A 23131-nucleotide genomic window follows, 5' to 3' on the forward strand; every position below is an offset into this window, starting at 1 on the left:
CAGAAATGGGCTTCCATATGCCTTCAATGAAAAGTGTGTTTTGATTTCATTTGTCTTAATAATTAGTGTCATTATTGTATCAAAAGTGACTAAATGAATCGGTCAATAGACTGAAATTTGTATCAAATAGAGTCAAATACAATTCTGGGGGCACCTCTCTTAAAAGTGTCCAAATAGTGTGGTCCAGCACTACAAAATAACGCAGGTACATTTAATTTAGCCATCGTTAAAAAAAATGCTCATAAATTGGGAAATAATGGTTCAGGAAATACATCAAAATGTATATATATTTGTAAAAATGATGCAACATTAGTTGCTTCACTAGCCGGCTGAGGGGAGCCCTGTGTAATATTCTTTCTAGGGGCCCTAAATCCTTAACTACGCCCTGGGCACACACCAGCGACTTGAGACTTGGACTTGGACTCGTGCACAATCTTTAGTTTTTAATGTTTCCATCATGATCTCCTGTCACTATGTCACCCTTTCTCCTATCGTCCCTCTACCTTTGACCGTTGGTGAGTCGGCTGCTCCCCACTTGTCCTCATTGTCTTTCATGCTGCATAACAATGACACACACAAACACGACACTCACGCACACACACCTACACTTATATGCACGCAACATGTCGGTAGTGTAGACTTCAGGCTTCCATCTGTTGAGAGAAGGTTTCAGAATACTGGAGGATAAACAGCAGAACTTTCTTCTCTTCAAGCTCCTCTCTGACCAGAGGGCCAGCGTCAGCGCTGTGTGTGTTTGTGTGTGTGTTGCCCACGTGTGCGTAATGTATAAAAAAAAGAATTGGTTAATATTCCCATAAAACTATGTTCATGAGGAACTGTCACACTCCTGGATGATTTCAGGAGGAATGGTTGCATAGATCATTTGCTACATCCAGGAGGGTCCATAGGTCGAGGTGGTTGTCTTGCACTCTTAAGGTTGTGGGTTAGTCTCTATTTCCTGTTTATCAGCATGTCAGTGTGTCTTCGAGCAGGGCACTTAAGCTCAGTTTGCTCCTTCTCTGAGAGGGACCTGGACACATCAGAGGACCTCCACTTCACACCCGAAGTCGGACGAGCGCCGCCACATCTCGCCTTCTAATACCAGAAATCACTTGAATTGAACGTCTTCCTCGTTGTTTTCTTCGAGCATCGCCGCCATGTTAACAGAGGCAAGTTGGTCACATAAGGAAATATAAGTAGACGAAAAATACGTGACTTTTCAGACTAATAAGCAGCCAACATTAATTTTACTAGATCGATTTATGATCCAAATTCAAGTATCACTTTGCAAAGGCATAATATGCAACAGGATATTGGCTGGCCGGACGCCGTTGTCGCCACCATGTTGTCGGAGGCAAGTCCACCACGGCATTCAATACAGTAGACAAGGACTGTGCACGTTTTTGGAATAAAAAGCTCAAACGACGAGATTACATGGATTTTAATGAATCATGTAAAAAATGATCTATATTAAAATAATAACTGATGGTGAAACATAAGTATACATAAATAAGTCATTAATCATTTTTCGTGCAGACAGTCCATTTTGGAGGAAGTGGTCCAGCGCAATAAACGCTGAACCAGAAGTACTTCATATACGTGTGAAAAAGGCCTTGTTGTTCAAGATATCAGAATGAAAAATGTCAAACGATCATATTAATATATAAATATGTATATATATAGATTCAAAATAAAAAATATCTACACATATATGACACTATATTATATATAAAATTATTCTATCATAGATCATGGAGTACATCTTTTCAATTAACCGAGAAAACACAAGAAAGTGGATTCTGCTTTTATGTTTAACATGGCTCATTTGTTATAAATGATTCATTAAAATCTATGTAATTTCATCGTTTGAGCTTTTTATTTCGAAAACGAGCACAGTCCTTGTCTACCGTATGAAATGACGTAGCGACTTGCCTCTGGCAACATGGTGGTGATGCCAACGTCTGGCTAGCCGGTCTCCCGTCACATATTATGCCTGTGCTCAGTGACACGTGAATAAGGATCATAAATCAACTCATTAAAATAAATGTTATGTAATCGCTGTGATTGTTAGTCTGAAAACTCTGGCACAGCAACTGGACCAAGCATCTGAACTCCGTCAAGTTATCCACTACTGCCCCTGGCTGCACAGCTCAGCTACAGCTCAGCTACAGGTCAGCTACAGCAGAGCTACAGGTCAGCTACAGTCCAGCTACAGCTCAGCTACAGCAGAGCTACAGCAGAGCTACAGCGCAGCTACAGCAGAGTTACAGGTCAGCTACAGCCCAGCTACAGCTCAGCTACAGCAGAGCTACAGCTCAGCTACAGCAGAGTTGCAGCAGAGCTACAGCCCAGCTACAGCTCAGCTACAGCAGAGCTACAGCAGAGTTACAGCAGAGCTAAAGCCCAGCTACAGCAGAGCTACAGGTCAGCTACAGCAGAGCTACAGGTCAGCTACAGCAGAGCTACAGCAGAGCTACAGCTCAGCTACAGCAGAGTTACAGCAGAGCTAAAGCCCAGCTACAGCAGAGCTACAGCTCAGCTACAGCAGAGCTACAGAAGAGCTACAGCAGAGCTACAGGTCAGCTACAGCAGAGCTACAGGTCAGCTACAGCCCAGCTACAGCAGAGCTACAGCAGAGCTACAGCTCAGCTACAGCAGAGCTACAGAAGAGCTACAGCCCAGCTACAGCCCAGCTACAGCAGAGCTACAGGTCAGCTACAGCAGAGCTACAGCTGAGCTACAGGTCAGCTACAGCAGAGCTACCAGTCTACCAGAGACCGTTCTCAACCATGTTGTGGGTTCTTGCTCAGGTATAAAGTTAGTTTCAGTCAGGCTGGCTACTGGAACACTGCTGATATTTCATGTTCTGATAAATTCGCTGCCTTTTCTTCTCTCTCTCTACACATGAGTATTTGTTCTGTTCAGTGCCCCCTACAGGCCTCTGTGGTAACAGCAGGAACTCTGCTGCTTCTCTTCTGCAGCTGTTTGGTGTTTATCATTACAGTGCAGATTATTCTCCACTGTTAGACAGCAGCCAGTCCTTCTGTTTGCTGTCAGAATGAACACTGATTGGTTAGCCTGCTGCCCTAAATCCTGATTGGATCACACACTTCACAGCTATTTAGCGCCTATGTTTGTGTGCCTGTGGTAGTTGCCATGGTAAATTTCTGACCAGTTAATCTTTGTCTGCAGGCTGAAAAAAGATAAGCATGTTTCACACTAAACACACAGCACATAATAACATGATGCTGCATCTATTCAGAGGCTTGTAATATAGCATGTCTCTGTCCTCCTCTATCCGCCCCCGGTCCTCTCGCTGCTCTCCTTTCTGTTATCACCATGGTAACTCGACGGAGACTGCAGGGTTGCAGCTGCAATAGGGAATAAAAGGTGTACACATGAACACAGCAGAAAAAAGGTGTTAACATGGGGTGAGGAGAGAGAGAAGGATCCACTTCATTTACATCCATGTTCCCTTCTCTCCGTATTCAGGTCAGCAGATATCCGACTTTATTCCCATCTCAGTCTCTTCCTTTCCCTTCTCCAACCACAGAGCTCCTCAGCTCTGTTAGCTCCTACCATGAGCTTTATTCTAGCAGCAGCCCCAGCGTTCATCGTGTGTTGAGGGGTGTTCCACTTTCTGAATGACCTTGTAATGCTCTAACTGGGTCTTATTACTGCCACTCACTGAGCTATTAAAAGTCTGTGTCAGAGAAGTCATAAATGATCATTCTTCTAATACGGTTATATTCCATATTCAGGATGTTTGCTCTGCATGTAGGCATAGACCCACAGATGTTGGCTCCATTTAGAGTTTGAATAATAATAATAATATAAACATTGATAGGTAAATAATAAACATCTTAAATTTGCTGACTCAGCAATGGCCCAAACTGTCTGTACATGTTCTTCTTAGACCTAAAACAAACAGGGTTAAGAAATTCAGCCGTGTCCATCGTTAACTCCTTCAGTCATAAGGTTTTTTTTAGCAGGACTCCTCCCCTGTCAAAACAGACATGTGGCCCGTGTTTGTGCTTCTACATCAAGTGGACTCTGGATGAGGGACTGCAGTTCTCTGGCTTCATTTTCATCCAGGAGGTTGGAGGTTGGGAACGTTTAAGACTGTTTAATCCCCTTTCTTTAGACAGGACCCCCCTTAGACCCTCATCAGGTCCTCTTTCTGACACCTAATCGCGCAAGAGTCCAGAAGAGCCAGGGACAGAATCCAGAGGACCAGGCACAGAATCCAGAGGAGAAGGGACAAAATCTAGAGGAGCTGGGGACAGAATCTAGAGGACCAGGGACAGAATCCAGAGGAGAAGGGACAAAATCTAGAGGAGCTGGGGACAGAATCTAGAGGACCAGGGACAGAATCCAGAGGACCAGGGACAGAATCTAGAGGAGCCAGGGACAGAATCTGGAGGACAAGGGACAGAATCCAGAGGAGCTTGGATGGAATCCAGAGGAGCTGCGGGCAGAATCCAGAGGAGCCAGGGAAAGAATCCAGAAGAGCTAGGGACAGAATCTAGAGGACTAGGGACAGAATCCAGAGCTGGGGACAGAATCCAGAGGACTAGGGACAAAGTCCAGAGCTGGGGACAGAATCCAGAGGACAAGGGACAATGTCCAGAGCTGGGGACAGAATCCAAAGTCACACAGGCAGAAACCAAACGGAGCCCTTTGATATCAAACTTTTATTTTGTTACAGTCACCACTGGAAAACAGATACTTTAGCATGGTTGTCAGTATCAGGACAATGTTCACAGAGTCACACAGCTCACCCATCCACACTGCAGGTCACCGCCATCATAAGAACACTGGAAAAAGTTTGAGTCCCAAAAAAAGTCAAACATGATGTTGTGAAAACATGCTTCAATCCAAAAGTTGTGTTGACTCCACACATGTGCAGCCACTTCTGATGAAAGTCTTCCATTCAACATTTAGACAGTGATTGTTCCAGTTTCATCAAGTATGATCAGATGACCCCATTCTGTAAGCAAATTTCATCCATTTTTATCCACAGAGTAACACTGATTTTCTTATCAAACCTATACAAATGCTTTCATGTGCAAGGTACAAAAGGGGAAATCACAAGGCAGTAAGCTGTCCAAGTCTGTCGGAGAATGTTCTAGTGATCTCCATGTAGTTCTAGTGATGAACTGATACGTCCTAGCTCAGCTGTTGGTCCAAATACTAATTCTTGGGTCGGAAAACTTCTGTGCAATAATGAGGAGATGGTCATTCAAACCGACGCTGACCCCGGCGAGCTCGCTCAGGGTGACTGTGGTTTTACTGGAACAACACGCCATTCTTATCTGTGTGCATGACGCCATCATCAGAGTTTTTATTAAACGAAAATGAATCAGCTGTAACGCTCTACAGTAAGGTACCCAATAGTTGGCATGGTAACCAGATAAAAAACAGCAAACTAACTGCTAGTTAACCCGGGAATGAAACCAGAAGAAGAGGAAGGAGCTAACATGTACACGATGAGTGATTCCTCATGTCTTCATGATTGCTTTATAGATGACGAATGCTGGCTAAGCTTCTCTAAACAGTGACGCTATTACAGAACCAATGAGGAGCTTTTCATCCTTAGTTACAGCCTTCAGAGTGCGCTAGTCTTCATCAAATACATCATAATGAACTACACCCTGATGAGTTAGTCACCTGCTAACTTGGCCTTACTGTAGGGTGTTACTGAATAAATAGTTAACCAACAATACAAACGCTTCTACCTGTATATACAGTATGAACTTGAAATCCAGTGTGTTCACATGACGACACATTTTCACATTACCCTTCTATAAAAATGTTATAAGTCTTGTGGTGCACAGCACAAGTGTAAGGCCTGCATTGAGTCCAATAAAATGTTATCTAAGAATAATTTACAAGAATATTTATAAAATAAGACTATCAAACTAAACAAATATAAAAATCAGGTGGTCAGTGACTGGCGGTGGTGCCTGGTCAGTTTATAGAAGAACCTAAAGATGATCCACTCTGGGCCTGGATGAAGAGAAATATTAGTGCATGCTAAACATTAGCATTGTCTCACCGACCTACAACCTTCACACTGAAGATATATTGAGTAGCATAAAGGTATAAATGAGCAGTAGAAACAACAGAAGTTAAAGTTATAAGTCATTACAAAGGTGTCTACTGTTAAAAACATCAACAAAATCATCTACACCATAACTGAACCAATACTCTATAGGGCTACGTGATTCACATCCTAATCACAATCATAGATTAGCACTGAGATCACAGTTATCTTAGACGATAGCTCGGTCTTCTTAGCACTGCTAGCACTGCCCGGCGTCTTACTGTGTCTTACAGTGTTTCTAGGGAGAACATTTGGCCCTGTCTATAGCATGAGCATCACCAAATCTGTTTCTTTCTTATATTCTTGGTCCAATCCTAAGTGTGTCCTGAAAGCTCACTGTGTGCTGAGCATTTCCTATATGATCATATCTGAGGGAATTTTAAATGATAAATAGATCTGTTGAATCACCTTAGGAGCAACCACAAAGGTAGAAACAATCTGCACGCTATTCTGCATTTTCATGGTTCCAAAGGGCTCCCTCTGCTCCTCACTTAAATTAAAGTGAGAGCCATTTTGATTAGAAGGGTGGAGCAAATGTGCTGTTAAGGAAGGGAGAGTGTGCTTCATTTACCATACATGACAAAAGCTATGGATGACAGTAAGGGTTAAAATCTCTAAAATCTCTTTGTCAGGATCAGTGAAAGCTAAAGTCATCTTTTTAAACTACATGTATTCACGTATTACTACTACTAGTTGTGTATCAGGGGTGTGACGGGTCACAGAGGGCACGGTTCGGTTCATCACTAAGTCAATTCAAAAGGTGAAACTCATAAATCACACAGATTCATTCAACACAGACTGATATATTTCAGGGCATGAAGACAGTTATTCATGCAACAGGAGCCCTGACCAAGTATAGAGCGCTCTACATGATCATACTTTTAACATTTCTGTGGTAAAAATCTTTTATAAAATTGTTTTTAAGTAATAATCTAATTTTCTGAGGCCCTGAATTTTGGGATTTCATTAGCTGGTGCTATACAAACAAAGATACACTAATTGATTAATTGATTGATTGATTGGCAGGCCAGCTGTTTGCCTTAAATGAATTAATGTGCTAAGTTTGCAAACCACATCAACACTGTTCTTGTTTAAAAATACTGTTCATATTCATATCAACTTAACCAGGTTAACTTTAACAGGCTTACTTAAGCAGACTAACCTGAGCTGGCTAACTTTAGCAGACTAACCTGAGCAGGCTAACTTTAGCAGACTAACACAGGCTAACTTAAACATAGTAACTTTAGCAGTCTAACCTTAGCAGACTAACTTTACCAGGATAACTTAAGCAGACTAACTTGAGCAGGCTAACTTTAGCAGACTAACTTCAGCAGACTAACTTTAGCAGACTAACTTGAGCAGGCTAACCTTAGCAGACACTTTTGCAGGCTTACTTAAGCAGGCTGACTGTAGAGGATTAACCTGAGCAGGCTAACTTTAGCAGACTAACCTGAGCAGGCTAACTTTAGCAGACTAACACAGGCTAACTTAAACATACTAACTTTAGCAGTCTATCCTTAGCAGACTAACTTTACCAGGCTAACTTTAGCAGACTAACTTTGACAGGCTAACTTGAGCAGACTAACTTTAACAGGCTAACTTTGACAGGCTAACTTTAACAGGCTAACTTTAGCAGGCTAACTTTAACAGACTAACTTTAACAGTTTAACTTTAACACACTAATTTTAGCAGGCTAACTTTAGCAGACTAACTCAGCAGGCTAACTTAAGTGGACTAACTTCAGCAGGGTAACTTTAGCAGACTAATTTTGACAGGCTAACTTTAACAGACTAACTTGAGCAGGCTAACTTTAGCAGACAAACGCAGGCTAGCTTTAGCAGAATTACTTTAACAGACTAACTTTAACAGACTAACTTTATCAGGCTAACTTTAACAGACTAATTTTAGCAGGCTAACTTTAGCAAAATAACGCAGGTTAGCTTTAGCAGGCTAACTTTAGCAGGCTAACTTTAACAGGCTTACTTTACCAGACTATCTTTAACAGGCTAACTTTAGCAGGCTAACTTTACCAGCCTGTCTTTAGCGGACTAACGCAGGTTAGCTTTAGCAGACTAACTTTGACAGGCTAACTATACTAGACTAACTTAAGCAGGCTAACTTTAGCAGACTAACTTTGACAGTCTAACTTTAGCAGGCCAACTTAAGCAGGCTAACTTTAGCGGACTAACTTCAGCAGGCTAACTTTAGCAGACCAACTTGAGCAGGCTAACTTTAGCAGACTAACACAGGCTAACTTTAGCAGACTAACTTTAACAGGCTAACTTTAACAGACTAACTTTAGCAGGCTAACTTTTGCAGACTAATGCAGGTTAGCTTTAACAGACTAACTTGAGCAGGCTAACTTAAGCAGGCTAACTTTAGCAGGCTAACTTTAGCACTGTTATGATTAAAATGAACTTGAAAATGCTCAAACTTGTATCGGCATATCCGTGGGCAGCTGAACGCCACATTTATCACAGGAAGTTAATCAACCTTTCAGTAATATTGAGCTAGGTTCTAAAATATCTCTTAATCTTGATGTCTTTACGTTTTAAGTCATCATAATTCACACCTGTTATCAGGAAAAAATTACTATGATGAAAATAAACTCTGGCTCTTATTTTAGAGCTACTGTATCTCTCATTAGGTTAATTGATAACTCTAAATTGCCCATAGGTGTGAGTGTGAGCGTGCCTGGTTGTTGGTCTCGATATATTAGCCCTGCGTTTTAGTCGAGGGTGTACCCTGTCTCTCGCCCAGTGAAAGCTGGGATAGACCTGCCATCTTTGTAAGTTTGAGAAAAATAAAACTTTAGATATTAGTGATAGTGAGACATTAACAGGACATTCAACCCTGATAAAGTTTATGGTATAATCAATCAGATCTTAAAGAATAACACTGAAATGGATCCTCCATTTCCACACAGACTGTTTGTGCATTGCTCCACCTGCACCAATCACTCAGGAGGAAATCACACCTTTCCAGTTAATTTCGGGGTTTCCACATGTACCACGTGTCCCCTATCTGCAGAACGTGCCAGGACCGCTCTGCTTTGCTCTACTCAAGACATTTTCAGCAGAGCCAGTCTACAACTGTAATCAGGTAAAGGAACACAGGAGCATTTAGTTTATTTAAAAATAAAACCTCAGTTACAGTCTGCCAATTGTTTTTCAGTGCATCAAACAGGAACCAAATGAAGAGCGAATCAACATACAGGCACACAGCTGCTCTGGGCTGTGCCTCTGAACCGACCCAGTGTCAGAGCTAACCTGTGGTGGGACAGAACCCTGCAGACATGGGCCTCATGGAACCTGGAGGGTAGCATTACCAGGTGACCTATCATGGTACTTTCTTCTAAGATAACTGTGTTTCTGTGTTCAAAAAGACACAAATGAAGCAAACAGATGACCAAACCCATCAGTTGGATTTATCCAAATATGCTATATAAGCACTTCTAACTAAAATACTCCCTATCACACATATAAAATGATAAAGTATTATATTTCAAGTCCTCTATGCTAGCCTTTACATTAAAACATCCATATATTCACAGCATTTTGCAATGCTAATAGCAGCATCATCATTTCCAACATTCTTACAGAAATGTTCAGACATGGCCGTATGAATCAGACCTATCTGAGCTCAGGTCAGAGGTTATAGAAACAATAAATCTGTAGCTTTGGCCCTTCTTACATAACTATCATCAGTTTATGTGCTTTTTATGATCATGAGCCAAAGAAGAATAACTTTGTGTTGCCGGGCAGATTTCCCTCCAAACAACGACTCAGAGTCGTTCATGTTCCAGGCGCTAACAGTACATCTATGTGACGAGCCCACGGTCACATGACTTCTCTGTTGATGGCACTTGGGCACTACGTTAAAGAATGTAAACACTGGGCTGATAGTCTATTTAAAGCATAAAATACTCTCCTCTAAATTCATAGAAATGTATGAAACTTTTCACACTTTGAATTTAAGCAAACACAACTGAAAGTAGAACGAGCTGCCAGGAAGCAGAGCCACTGTTGGTGGGATCGATCTGACTTCAAGACTAAATCACAGAGGTGGGCACATCTGGTAATCCGTTTATCCTCATCATCTTAGATTAGTTTGCAGTGACGCTCATTTATCATCATGACCTTTAACCTTTAACCTTTCATGTCCATTAATGCCATCTCAAAGCAAGAGCTTTTATTGTGAAAATCTCTTTAACAGACATGAAAGTCTAAACTACTGGAGCTATGCTTGTGGGACTTTAAAAAGCATGTTTTTTTGGTGAATTTAAAGCAGTTTGTAGATTTTTATGGATGTCATGTGCTTGGATTTATTTTTATTTCTTCATGTGTTGTCAGTTCAAACACAGCAGGACTGATTTTTGTGGGAAACTATGATCAGGAGAGATTTAATGACACGTCATATAGCCATGAGTCTTTAGTCGTCTGATATACAGTACGTGGACTATGGCTGCTATTCTGGTTGGATCCTGCAATGGGAGGAATCAGAAGAGCCCAGTTCTAATTATGGCAGCTATTTTTTATTTTAGTCTCAGTCTTAGTCTTTAGATGAAATATCTTTTAGTTTCAGTCACATTTTAGTCATTTCTACCCTTTTTAGTTTTAGTCTAGTTTTAGTCGACGAAAACTCAAATTCATTTTAGTCTTGTTTTAGTCAACAAAAACTCAAAAACATTTTAGTCTAGTTTTAGTCAACAAAAACTCAAAAACATTTTAGTCTAGTTTTAGTCAACAAAAACTCAAATTCATTTTAGTCTAGTTTTAGTCAACAAAAACTCAAATTCATTTTAGTCTAGTTTTAGTCAACAAAAACTCAAATTCATTTTAGTCTAGTTTTAGTCAACAAAAACTCAAAAACATTTTAGTCTAGTTTTAGTCAACAAAAACTCAAAAACATTTTAGTCTAGTTTTAGTCAACAAAAACTCAAAAACATTTTAGTCTAGTTTTAGTCAACAAAAACTCAAAAACATTTTAGTCTAGTTTTAGTCAACAAAAACTCAAATTCATTTTAGTCTAGTTTTAGTCAACAAAAACTCAAAAACATTTTAGTCTAGTTGTAATCAACAAAAACTCAAAAACATTTTAGTCTAGTTGTAATCAACAAAAACTCAAAAACATTTTAGTCTAGTTGTAATCAACAAAAACTCAAAAACATTTTAGTCTAGTTTTAGTCAACAAAAACTCAAAAACATTTTAGTCTAGTTTTAGTCAACAAAAACTCAAAAACATTTTAGTCTAGTTTTAGTCAACAAAAACTCAAATTCATTTTAGTCTAGTTTTAGTCAACAAAAACTCAAAAACATTTTAGTCTAGTTGTAATCAACAAAAACTCAAAAACATTTTAGTCTAGTTGTAATCAACAAAAACTCAAAAACATTTTAGTCTAGTTGTAATCAACAAAAACTCAAAAACATTTTAGTCTAGTTGTAATCAACAAAAACTCAAAAACATTTTAGTCTAGTTGTAATCAACAAAAACTCAAAAACATTTTGGTCTAGTTTTAGTCAACAAAAACTCAAATTCATTTTAGTCTAGTTTTTGTCGACGAAAACTCAAAAACATTTTTGTCTAGTTTTAGTCCACGAAAACTAAAATTCATTTTAGTCTAGTTTTAGTCAACAAAAACTCAAAAACATTTTAGTCTAGTTGTAATCAACAAAAACTCAAAAACATTTTAGTCTAGTTGTAATCAACAAAAACTCAAAAACATTTTAGTCTAGTTGTAATCAACAAAAACTCAAAAACATTTTAGTCTAGTTGTAATCTACAAAAACTCAAAAATATTTTAGTCTAGTTTTAGTCAACAAAAACTCAAAAACATTTTAGTATAGTTGTAATCAACAAAAACTCAAAAATATTTTAGTCTAGTTTTAGTCAACAAAAACTCAAAAACATTTCTGTCTAGTTGTAATCAACAAAAACTCAAAAACATTTTAGTCTAGTTGTAATCTACAAAAACTCAAAAACATTTTAGTATAGTTGTAATCTACAAAAACTCAAAAAAACTCAAATTCATTTTAGTCTAGTTTTAGTCAACAAAAACTCAAAAACATTTCTGTCTAGTTGTAATCAACAAAAACTCAAAAACATTTTAGTCTAGTTTTAGTCAACAAAAACTCAAAAACATTTTAGTCTAGTTGTAATCAACAAAAACTCAAAAACATTTTAGTCTAGTTGTAATCAACAAAAACTCAAAAACATTTTAGTCTAGTTGTAATCAACAAAAACTCAAAAACATTTTAGTCTAGTTGTAATCAACAAAACTCAAAAACATTTTAGTCTAGTTGTAATCAACAAAACTCAAAAACATTTTAGTCTAGTTGTAATCAACAAAACTCAAAAACATTTTAGTCTAGTTGTAATCAACAAAAACTCAAAAACATTTTGGTCTAGTTTTAGTCAACAAAAACTCAAATTCATTTTAGTCTAGTTTTTGTCGACGAAAACTCAAAAACATTTTTGTCTAGTTTTAGTCCACGAAAACTAAAATTCATTTTAGTCTAGTTTTAGTCAACAAAAACTCAAAAACATTTTAGTCTAGTTGTAATCAACAAAAACTCAAAAACATTTTAGTCTAGTTGTAATCAACAAAAACTCAAAAACATTTTAGTCTAGTTGTAATCAACAAAAACTCAAAAACATTTTAGTCTAGTTGTAATCAACAAAAACTCAAAAACATTTTAGTCTAGTTTTAGTCAACAAAAACTCAAAAACATTTTAGTATAGTTGTAATCAACAAAAACTCAAAAATATTTTAGTCTAGTTTTAGTCAACAAAAACTCAAAAACATTTCTGTCTAGTTGTAATCAACAAAAACTCAAAAACATTTTAGTCTAGTTGTAATCTACAAAAACTCAAAAACATTTTAGTATAGTTGTAATCTACAAAAACTCAAAAAAACTCAAATTCATTTTAGTCTAGTTTTAGTCAACAAAAACTCAAAAACATTTCTGTCTAGTTGTAATCAACAAAAACTCAAAAACATTTTAGTCTAGTTTTAGTCAACAAAAACTCAAAAACATTTTAGTCTAGTTGTAATCAACAAAAACTCAAAAACATTTTAGTCTAGTTGTAATCAACAAAAACTCAAAAACATTTTAGTCTAGTTGTAATCAACAAAAACTCAAAAACATTTTAGTCTAGTTGTAATCAACAAAAACTCAAAAACATTTTAGTCTAGTTGTAATCTACAAAAACTCAAAAAAACTCAAATTCATTTTAGTCTAGTTTTAGTCAACAAAAACTCAAAAACATTTCTGTCTAGTTGTAATCAACAAAAACTCAAAAAGTATTTTAGTCTAGTTTATGTCATGAAAAAAAAAGGCTGTTGATGAATAGTTATAGGCCGAGTTTTAGTCGATGAAATTAACACTGGAAGAGCGATGTCTTTGTCTGGTACTTCTACAGAGCAGGTTTCTAAATAATAATGATGAGGAGGAGGAGAAATAACACAAACAGATACGAGGCAGACTGCTGGCGGGGTTTTCTAGATGAAATTGTCAAATTCTGTTTATTTTGAGCAAAATTACTGTTGACCTTTTATAAGGGGTTAAACTGAGCAGAATCGGTGATGAGCTCAGCTCTTGAAAAATGTTCAACTATAAAAATAAAGTTTTCAGCACACATGAAGCTTAACAGCCAATGAAAATCTCACAGTTCAAATATAGTTAGAAAAACACTGGTATGTAAGTTAAGTGAATACTTTGATAGAATGTTAAATGTAAAATCTATTGAAATACTTGCTTGAAAAGCGCGAGTGAGGTAAATGGAGAGAGCAGCCTGTGGGATTAAAATGTTCACTGTTTGTTTTCATGGATGGTAAAAATGGCGTGCAGAGCCATGAAATACACCATCTGTAGTTCATGACATTAAAATGTCTATTTTACATAAAGTTCATCTTTAGATTATAGAAATGTTCTATTAGATAATGTTCTGACTTCTCTGGTCTTGTGAAAACTTTCTTTAAACATCTGTTGCTTTTGTCCTTTTATGGTATAAATCTATTCATTCTAAGGTGCATATCCATTTTCTGATAACTTTGACTTTTACTAAAATGACAACTTTATTAACAATGTTATGACATTTTTCCCACCATATTCTTGTTACACTGTATTTTCTTTTAAAATATCCTTTTTTGGTGATATGCCTTTATCAAAATGACAACTTCCCGCATATGGAACTTAAGGCTGTACTTTGGTTGTTTTACTTTTTTAAAATTTAAATTCATTTCTATATGAGGAATATTTTCCTGTCCCTGTAAAAACAGGAATATTTCTATGGAGCCCTTAAAGGAGCGTGCACTAAAATCCCACAAAGAAGAGTTTCTTGAGCACAGCAGAATCTAAGCCGTGCCGAAACACAGAAGTCTCTGGAGTGCAGCTGAAGTGCACGAGCATGAGAACGTTTCTCTCCATGAGTGTCAAAGTTTCACATTAAGCAGTGATTTTTGTCCTCTTAGGGGTTCCGTAGAATTCTTATTACAAAATATTCCTTGTTTCACATTGAAGTGAAATGTTCTCATTGCAAATATTCAGCCCCCTGATATGAAACCCCAAGGATCTCCAGGTAGCCCAGGGGTGTCAAACTCAAGGCCCGGGGGCCAAATCCGGCCGCAGAACAGTTAAGTCCGGCCCGCAGGATGATCTCTTATTTCTGTTCTAACTGGTCCATCAGTCTGAGGTCTGTAGATTTCCTCAAGTATAAAAATGTGAACTTATCCTTGATGAAAAAATAAGGAGTAAAAATATTTAGATAAGAAGTCAGGAATGTGGGAAAAGAAATTAACGTGGTTAAATTTCACACTTTAAATTTTGCATCTCTCAATCAGGACTCAAACTTAGGATTCTGACTTTTAATTTCATACTTTGAGCATTTCAACTGATAATTTTGACTTCTTTTATAACATTTTGAGCTTTAAGATTCATAATTTTAAATTTTAAGTCATATTTTGACCTTTTTAACCCATTATTTTGTATTTTATCTCATATTTTAAACTCCTTACTTTGACTTCATGATCCCATAGTTTGACCTTTTAGACCAGGGGTGTCAAACTTAATCACAGCAGGGGCAGAAATCTGAATTTAGGTCTAACCTGAGGGCCTAACAGGGTCAAGATTTAACCAAAAACTGTCAACTGTGTTTTCACAGGTAATGAGTTATAGGGGAAATTAAACAGTGATGATAAATGATTTTAAGATTTCTAAAAAAAACAAAAAACAAACAAACAAAAAAAAAAAACAGTCAATGAGTAAATATCACAGCATTAATGTTACTGTGTGTCCATGTCAAATACATGCTCAATAAACAAATAAATAAATTACATTACAGGCTCAAAATCTGAGAAAAAAAGACAACTTTAAAAGTCTAAAGTTTTTAAAAGGTATATAATATGAGATAAATGACATAATCAAGAGTTTAAAAAGTCAAAATAGAAGATAAAATTCAAAATTGTTACTCTAAAAGGTCAAAATAGGAGATAAAATTCTGGATCAGGAGTTTAAAAAGAGAAAACATGGGATAAAGAGTCAACGTTAGGAGTTTAAAACGTCAAAATATGACTTAAAATGAAAAATTGTGAATCTAAAAAGGTCACAATGAGAAAAAAGGTCAAAATATGAAATAAAAATTCAAAATACTCAGTTTCAGTCATAATCTTTGGATGCAAAATGAAAATATGAAATAAAAACACAAATTAATTTCTTTCCCTCATTCCTAACTTTTTATCTATTTCTACTCTCTACTTTTTCAGATTTTTATGACTTAACAAGAATTTTTTTTTCTTTTTTAAACTTCAAGGTTAAATTCACATTGTTATACTGGAGGAAATCTGCAGACCTCAGAGCAGCTGGCCAAAAGAGATGATCTTGGGGGCCGGTAAAACTGAATAGCGGGCTGCATTTGGCCCCCAGGCCTTCAGTTTGACACACGTTTTAGACTCACAATCTAAAATTTTGAACCATATTCTGACTTTTATTTTCATGATTAGAAATATTATTTCATATTTTGACCTTTTAAACTCATGATTTTGATTTTCTTTCTAACATATTTGCCTTTAAAACCATCATTTTTTAATTTCAATTTCATGTTTTGACCTTTTTGAACTAATAAATGTACATTTCTCAGATTGTGAGCCTTTAAACTTTTCTTTTCAACTTTTTAAATGTCAAAATCATTTATCATCAGTGGTAAGTTTTGGGTTTTTTTTTTTTTTATATATATATTTTATTAAGGGTGAAATGAGGTTGACAGTTTATCGTTAAAACGGCGACCCTGCTAGGCCCTCAGGTTAGACCTGAATCCAGAATCCGGCCCCTGCTGGGACTGAGTTTGACACCCCTGAGGTAACAATCATCCGTCTCCAGCAGCGGCCTGCGTGTTTGTGATGCTGGTAAAGCAGAGGAGCTGGGAGTGTGATGTGTCTAACAGAGATTAATGCCTCTCTCCCCTCTTCTACATGATCTCAGCTGATTCCCACGCTGCATGCGTCAGTCACTGCACAGTCACTACACAGTAAGCATAATTCATATACTGCACATTATCTCAACAAAAAGGATAAAATAATTAACCATATTAAAACACTATATATTCCCCATTATATGAATCTTTTCTGACACAAACACTATACCACCATGAACTGATAGATACTGTAATAGTCAATATTAGATATCTGTAGCCCAGGAACAAAAACTGTGGCCACCCACGAGCATATGTACAAACACAGCACTATTATTATAGGCTTTAAATGTAGATCTCCATCTAATGGCATGTGGTGTCATCATAAAGTTTATATTTACTGATTTGTTTACTGGACAACAGGATGAAAGCTTGTTCTATGCAGGTCCACAGAAATGTTAGCCCATTTACAGCTGAGTCAGCAGTCGGAGGAGAGTGGGCAGACTGGCGAGGCTGCAGCCGTCCTCAGACAGTGGAGGAACCAGGAGGCCCATGATACAGAACACTCAGCTGATTACAATTACAAAAGCAGTTCAGGATAAAAATAGAAAAAGCACTGATGAAAACTCACCCTCATATTGAACCCTGGCCATAGTCGTCTCTGATTGGTCAGCTGGAGGAAAGAGAGAGCGCTGATTGGTTTGTATGGCTTATGATTCAAGGTGAGATGTGAACCTATTGCTTATAGGTTTGACTAAATATTTATTCAGTAGAGTATAAACCGGCTGGGATACTGTGGGGGACGGTCTGGATTTGGTATTCTCGGGGGTGCCAGATTCAACCATTCCAAATTTGTACCAGTAAAAATTTAACCACAGGTGTAAACAGGTGATTTACCCCCCGGCAGGTCACTCTTTATAGGCCAGTCCCAAATTAGGGGGTGGAGTGTGAGTCATGATAGGGCGGGGTAAGGTGGGGGGAGGGGTTGGACTGGGACGAACAAACATCCCTTGAAACTGCCTGTTGTGGTGGTTGGGGTGGTTGAAATGGATGGGGTTTTCCTGAAAACTTCGCAGGTTTTCGTGGAAACGGTTGCTGCTCTCGTTGTCGACGCGGTTACCGTCGTCACTGAGGCGGTGGTTGTTATGGAGATCAGGAGGGGGAACACGTTCAGGGACCTGGATGATCTGGGGGCCGCTCTGCCTCCTCAGAGTGGACTCACGGCTGGATGAGGCAACTGACTGGGAGTCTGAGCCCCCGTCGCTGCTGGCAGCTGTTACCTCCACTGGAGTGACCCTAATGGTAGTGATGGCCTGAGGGTGGGGGTGAAAGGGAGGAGCGAAGGCGTCCGTCTGAATGAATGGCACACCCGAGTTATGCATGGGGTTGAAGTTTAACTGAGAGTTATTGACACTGGGATTACTGGGACTGTTGGGGTTTAAACTGGGCTGCTGGAAGTTGTTGGGGTTGTTTGGATGTAGGGGATGTAGAGGGTGTACAACATGTGGATGGTTTGTGTATACATTTCCTCCCCCCTCTCCTGTTTCATGTCCCCCTCCTGTTCCTCCATCTCCACCATATCCACTCTCCATTTCAGCCACTGTGACGCTCCTCCGCCCGTCCACCGAGCCTCCGTCCTTCAGAGATTCACTGTCTGTGTTTCTGTTCAGGTCATTGAGGTTGAAGGCCGACTGTTGGAGTGAAGCTCGCTGTTCTGGTGGTTTCCAGCGCCACGAGCCACTTCCGTCTCTGCTCGGAGGTCTCACCACAGGTTTGTTTGCTCTGGACTCAGGGTGGGCGTCGACCCGGACTATACTGCCGGTTCGTTCCAGACCTCCTCCTATCAAAGAAAAAAAAAGCCAGATAAACATCAGATAAATGTGCAATCTGGAGACAGAGAACGACCGCCCACATGCTGAGAGATGCCAAGAACATCAGGCTCACTGCACCTAGTACACACACTTCCTGTCTGCATCATGAAAGTCAAGAACAAAACACAGCCGCTGTGTTTTTTCTCTCTATGGGTAAGGTTTAGTACTCTGCCCTTATGTCCAGGACTTTGACCGATGCAGCTCCACAACACATGGGCCATCAGAAACAAGTCAAACTCTGACATACTGCAGCTGTCAAACATGTCATCACTGTTATGAATGCAAGAGCCATGTAAACCACAGGAACTATTCTACTGTTGCTTTGAAAACAGTCCCTGACTGCACGTTTCTGACTACTGCCCTCCTGTGATTCAAACCTTTCTCCTCTCCTGATAGAGGCCAACTCCCTGGTGCCTCTTCAGCAGTCTCTCCAAAGCTTCTGATATGGTCGATCACTACCTTCTCTATTGGTCTAGACTGTCGCGCCCTGCTCTGGTTCGATGCTTACCTCCATAACAGACATCAGTGTGTTTCTTTCATGAGTGTCCCACAAGGCTCCACTTTGGGACCACTTCTGTTTTCTCTTTTCATCAACGATCTTGTAGGTTCACTGTCCAATTCTCTTGTCCATCTCTATGCCAGCGACACAGTTCTATACACTTCCCATTCCAACATACACTACATAGCCTGAAGTATTCACTCACCTTTACTCTCATATGAACTTCAGTGACATCCCACTCTTAATCCATAGGGTTTAACATGACGTGGGTCCACCCTTTGCAGCTCTTACAGCTTCAACTCTTCTAGGAAGGCTTTCCACAAGGTTTAGGAGTGTGTTTATGGGAATTTTTGACCATTCTTCCAGAAGTGCATTTGTGAGTTCACACACTGATGTTGGACAATTATGCAGACACGGTCTACCAGAACACCTCAAACCACTGAACACTCTGTCTAATTCTATGTGCAGATTTATTTTACATCATCCCTTCATCACTGTCACTCACTGGCTTTAACCCAAATCCAGACGTTTTCACTGGATTCAGTGTATCTTCAGATGTGTTCACTTTATTGTCGCCCCTATTTACAAGAATCTCTGGTTCCATCTGTTTATTCCCTCCAACATTTAAAGTATCCCTCTTTGTCAAAGAAATTGTTCTCAGATCATCAGTGACAAAGCTCCATCTGACTGGAATAACCTCCCCTGCTCATGAAATCAGTCACCTCTCTCCATTATTTCAGTTTTTCTTTATTCTCACATCTTAGAATAACACACTCATGCTTTTCATTTGTGTGTGTTGCTTCTTTGACCTATTTGCGTAGCTACTGACTGATTATAGATCATTTAATTGTTTAAACTGTGATTGTGAACCTCTGAAGGTGGAGGATTGGGTGAGTGAGCTATTTTTTGGTCTTGTAATTCTGTTATCCTTTATAAATTTAATCCAGTTCAGTTCAGTTCTTAAGCCACATATCTGGATTCCTTTTGTTTCCACCATGGAGCTTGTGCAGCTGCTGTGCTGTGATAACGTCTCCTCCAAACTGGTCTGTCTGAATGAACTGCATTCATATGCAGGTTAGTGTCTACTGATAGGACTGGAATAACTGCAACTGGGTTATTTACTGATGTGGTTTAAAATGAGCTTTAGACACAGAGATAAAAACACAGGCTGAAGTTATTCTGCATGAATGAGTTGAGGGCAGCGTGGTGGCTCGGTGGTGAGCCTTGCTCCTCACAGTAAGAACAGTCCTGGTTTGACTCCTGCTAGGACAGGGCCTTTGGATGTGGAGTTAGCAAGATCTTTCTAAAGAAGTTCAAAGATGTATGTGGTACTGAGTTGTCATGCATGTCCAAAAGGCTGCTTTAATGGGACGGTAGCAGTACAGACCTCCTCCTCCTCCTCCTCCTCCTACTGCCCCGGTGGTTGAGGCCGGTGGAGACGGATCCTGGTCGGTGAGGGCTCGGTATCGGATGGATCCGGTGCAGCTGACAGTACTGCCACCATCCTCTGATCGTGGAGAGTGAAGGAGGCCCTGCTGTTTGGATAAGGCTATTACCTGGAAAAGAGAGGTGACATGTGATCGTTCCCGCTGCTGCTGGAGTTCTGACGTCATCGCTAGAGCGGCGTGTTGCTTCTACAACGACTGCTGTCCAGAAACATGCAGCCTCTGAGAATACTGACTAACTCTGGATCAAAGAGGAACAAAAGAAAGAAAATTAGAATATCTCAGTTTGATTTAGAGATTAAACTTCCAAATATTCTAGACCAGTGATAACGCGTGGCTCGTTAATGTCTGAATGTGAAACATTATTCCCCCCCAAAAACCTGAAAAAAGGGAAACTTTGACCTCTGAAATTATCCATTAATGAGTTTGTTTCCCACGCTTATACCGTTAGCTTTAACTGTCAACCTTTACTTTTGTCCATATTTCCAGCCTTTTTTTTTTTTGCAATTTTTTGCCCCTTTTTCCTTTTTTTTCACTTTTAATCCATTTTTACTGTTTTAAGCCCACTTTTGCCTCCTTTTGGCCAGCTTTTGCCAATTTTTATCCCATTTATACCCTTTTCACCAGTTTTTGCCTCTTTTATCCTGCTTTGCTTTTTGCTATTTTTCCCCTTTTTGCCATGTTTCGCCACTTTTCGCCTATTTAAGCTGCCTTTTGCCATTAAAGGCCACTTTTCCCCTATTTTTTTCACCTTTTTAATGCTTTTTGCCTGTTTAAGCCCCATTTCACTCATTTTCTGCCATGTTTTAGGTGCTTTTTGACCATTTTTGCCATCAACTCTTTTTTTTTCACTTCTCACCCATTTTACCCCTTCCTTCCCTTTTGTCCCACTCTATCTCCCCACCTTTGCCTCCTTTAAACCCATTTTGTTGCCGATTTTAATCTATTTTTTCTGTTTTAGGCCCACTTTTGCCACTTCTATTTGCCCATTTTTGCAAATTTTGCCACTTTTATCCTGTTTTTGCCCCTTTTCACCAGTTTTTGCCACTTTTATCCTGCTTCTTGCTATGCAATTTTCCCCTCTTTTGGCCTTTTGGCCATTTTCCACTGGTTTAAGCTGTCTTTTGCCATTAAATGTGACTTTTCCCCCAATTTTTGCCACCCTTTGTTCCTTTTTGCCCGTTTTGGTCACTGCTCACTCATCTTTTGCCATGCTTTTTCCACATTTTGACCATTTTTGTCACCTGTAACTCTTTTTTTGTCACTTTTCATCCAGTTTTTCCATTTTATGTCTACTTTGCCCCCGTTCACCCATTTCTACCTCTTTTTGCCACTTTTTGACTATTTTTTTGGCACTCTAACCCATTCTAGCCATTTTTCACTTCTTAGAGTGTGGCTCTTGCAAAGGTATTTTTAAACAATGTGGCTCTTTGTTTGAGCAGAGTTGAGTAACACTGTTCTAGATTCATCTCACACAAGGTGACATATATTTTAATTTTAATCTTGATGATTACAGATCACAAAAATCCACAAAACACCAATCAAAGACAGGATTTATAATCCACAAATGTGGACCTTCTGGTAAATCCTCCTCATGGATCTCTCAGTGCTTGGTCTGACCTCCTTCTTCATGAATACCTGCGTCTCTGCTCGTCTCATGGAGCCAATCAGTCTGTGGTCCTGCTGGGGGGTTATGAAGCCCAGGTTCTCTGATAGCAGCCTTCAGCTGGTCTGGATTGTTGAGTCTGGGGTCTCTCATCTTCCAAAGATCCTCTGTGGGGTTCAGGTCAGACCAGTTGGCATTTGGTTTTCTTTTCTTACCACAGCCTGACCTTTAGCAGTGACCTTCTGTGGCTTACCCTCCTCATGTTGGGTGTCAGTGATCGTCTTCTGGACTTGTGTGCGGTCAGCAGTCTTCCTCATGGTTGTGGTTGTGTGTACTGAACCACAGTGAGAGAATGAAGGCCCAGGAAACCTTTGCAGGAGTTTTCACTAAACAAGTTCTATTCAGAACTGTAAAAATGACAACAACCAGACTTCTCCACAATATTCTAATATTTACAGAGTGGATTTTGATTCTGTGAGCTGTAATCATCCAGATTAAAACAAGGAAAAACTTGGCAAATTTTTACTCTGTGTCACGAATCTAAAATCTTTAACTTTTTGAACTGAATTACAGTTAAAACTGAACCACCTATGATTTCTTTAAGATGCATCTGTATGTGTGCAGAGTAGTTTCCTTCAGAAGCTTCTGCTCATTTGTTTTGGTAGGTCTTCTAGCAAGATCCTGTGTCCATAAAACATACTTTTTTGTTTGCATTCAAGTGCTTAGAACACAAAACCTTCTGTCAGCTTTTTTTTCCCTGTGCTCACAGCGCTTGAATGAAAGTGGTCAGAGATTTAGGAAACCACCACAGTCATAGAGGCCAGCTCAGACTCTTACCTCCAATTTCCACATACAGCGAACGCGCCGCGAATCGTATTGTGGGGTACATCGCTCCCTCTCTAGTCTATCAGAGCATTTCCACAGCTGGCGCTCCAGATCGGCAGCGGCAAGATACGTTGCAGGTCTATTTTCACCGCTGGCTGCTGCCAAACCGCATCAATACCCGATCAGAAAGCGCTAAAAAGGAAGCCACAAGCATAGAATATCTGGTTCTTTCAAAATAAAACACAATGCACGGACTCCCGATCAGAAATCATCACTATCTCAACATTATGTCTCATCCTGCAGCCAGAGCAAAGGGTCACCGAGAGGTCAGTGGGTCACAGAGCTACAACGGTGCCATGGACGAGGAAAGGT

At 39.2% G+C, this 23131-nt stretch overlaps 1 protein-coding gene across 1 annotated transcript in view; it reads right to left on the minus strand.

Annotated features, from left to right (window-relative positions):
• Window positions 1-17421: 17421 nt before the first annotated feature.
• LOC121520695 (2-lysophosphatidate phosphatase PLPPR4-like) overlaps window positions 17422-23131 on the minus strand; it is a 60428-nt gene continuing 54718 nt past the window's right edge. The window contains exons 10-11 of the mRNA XM_041804271.1: window positions 20271-20439; window positions 17422-18347 (exon numbers count right to left, since the gene is read on the minus strand). Of these exons, the coding sequence (XP_041660205.1) occupies window positions 17422-18347; window positions 20271-20439 (1095 nt within the window). The remainder of the gene's footprint in view (window positions 18348-20270; window positions 20440-23131) is intronic.

The sequence above is a fragment of the Cheilinus undulatus genome, linkage group 13, assembly GCF_018320785.1.
Source record: "Cheilinus undulatus linkage group 13, ASM1832078v1, whole genome shotgun sequence".
Taxonomy (NCBI): Eukaryota; Metazoa; Chordata; class Actinopteri; order Labriformes; family Labridae; genus Cheilinus; species Cheilinus undulatus.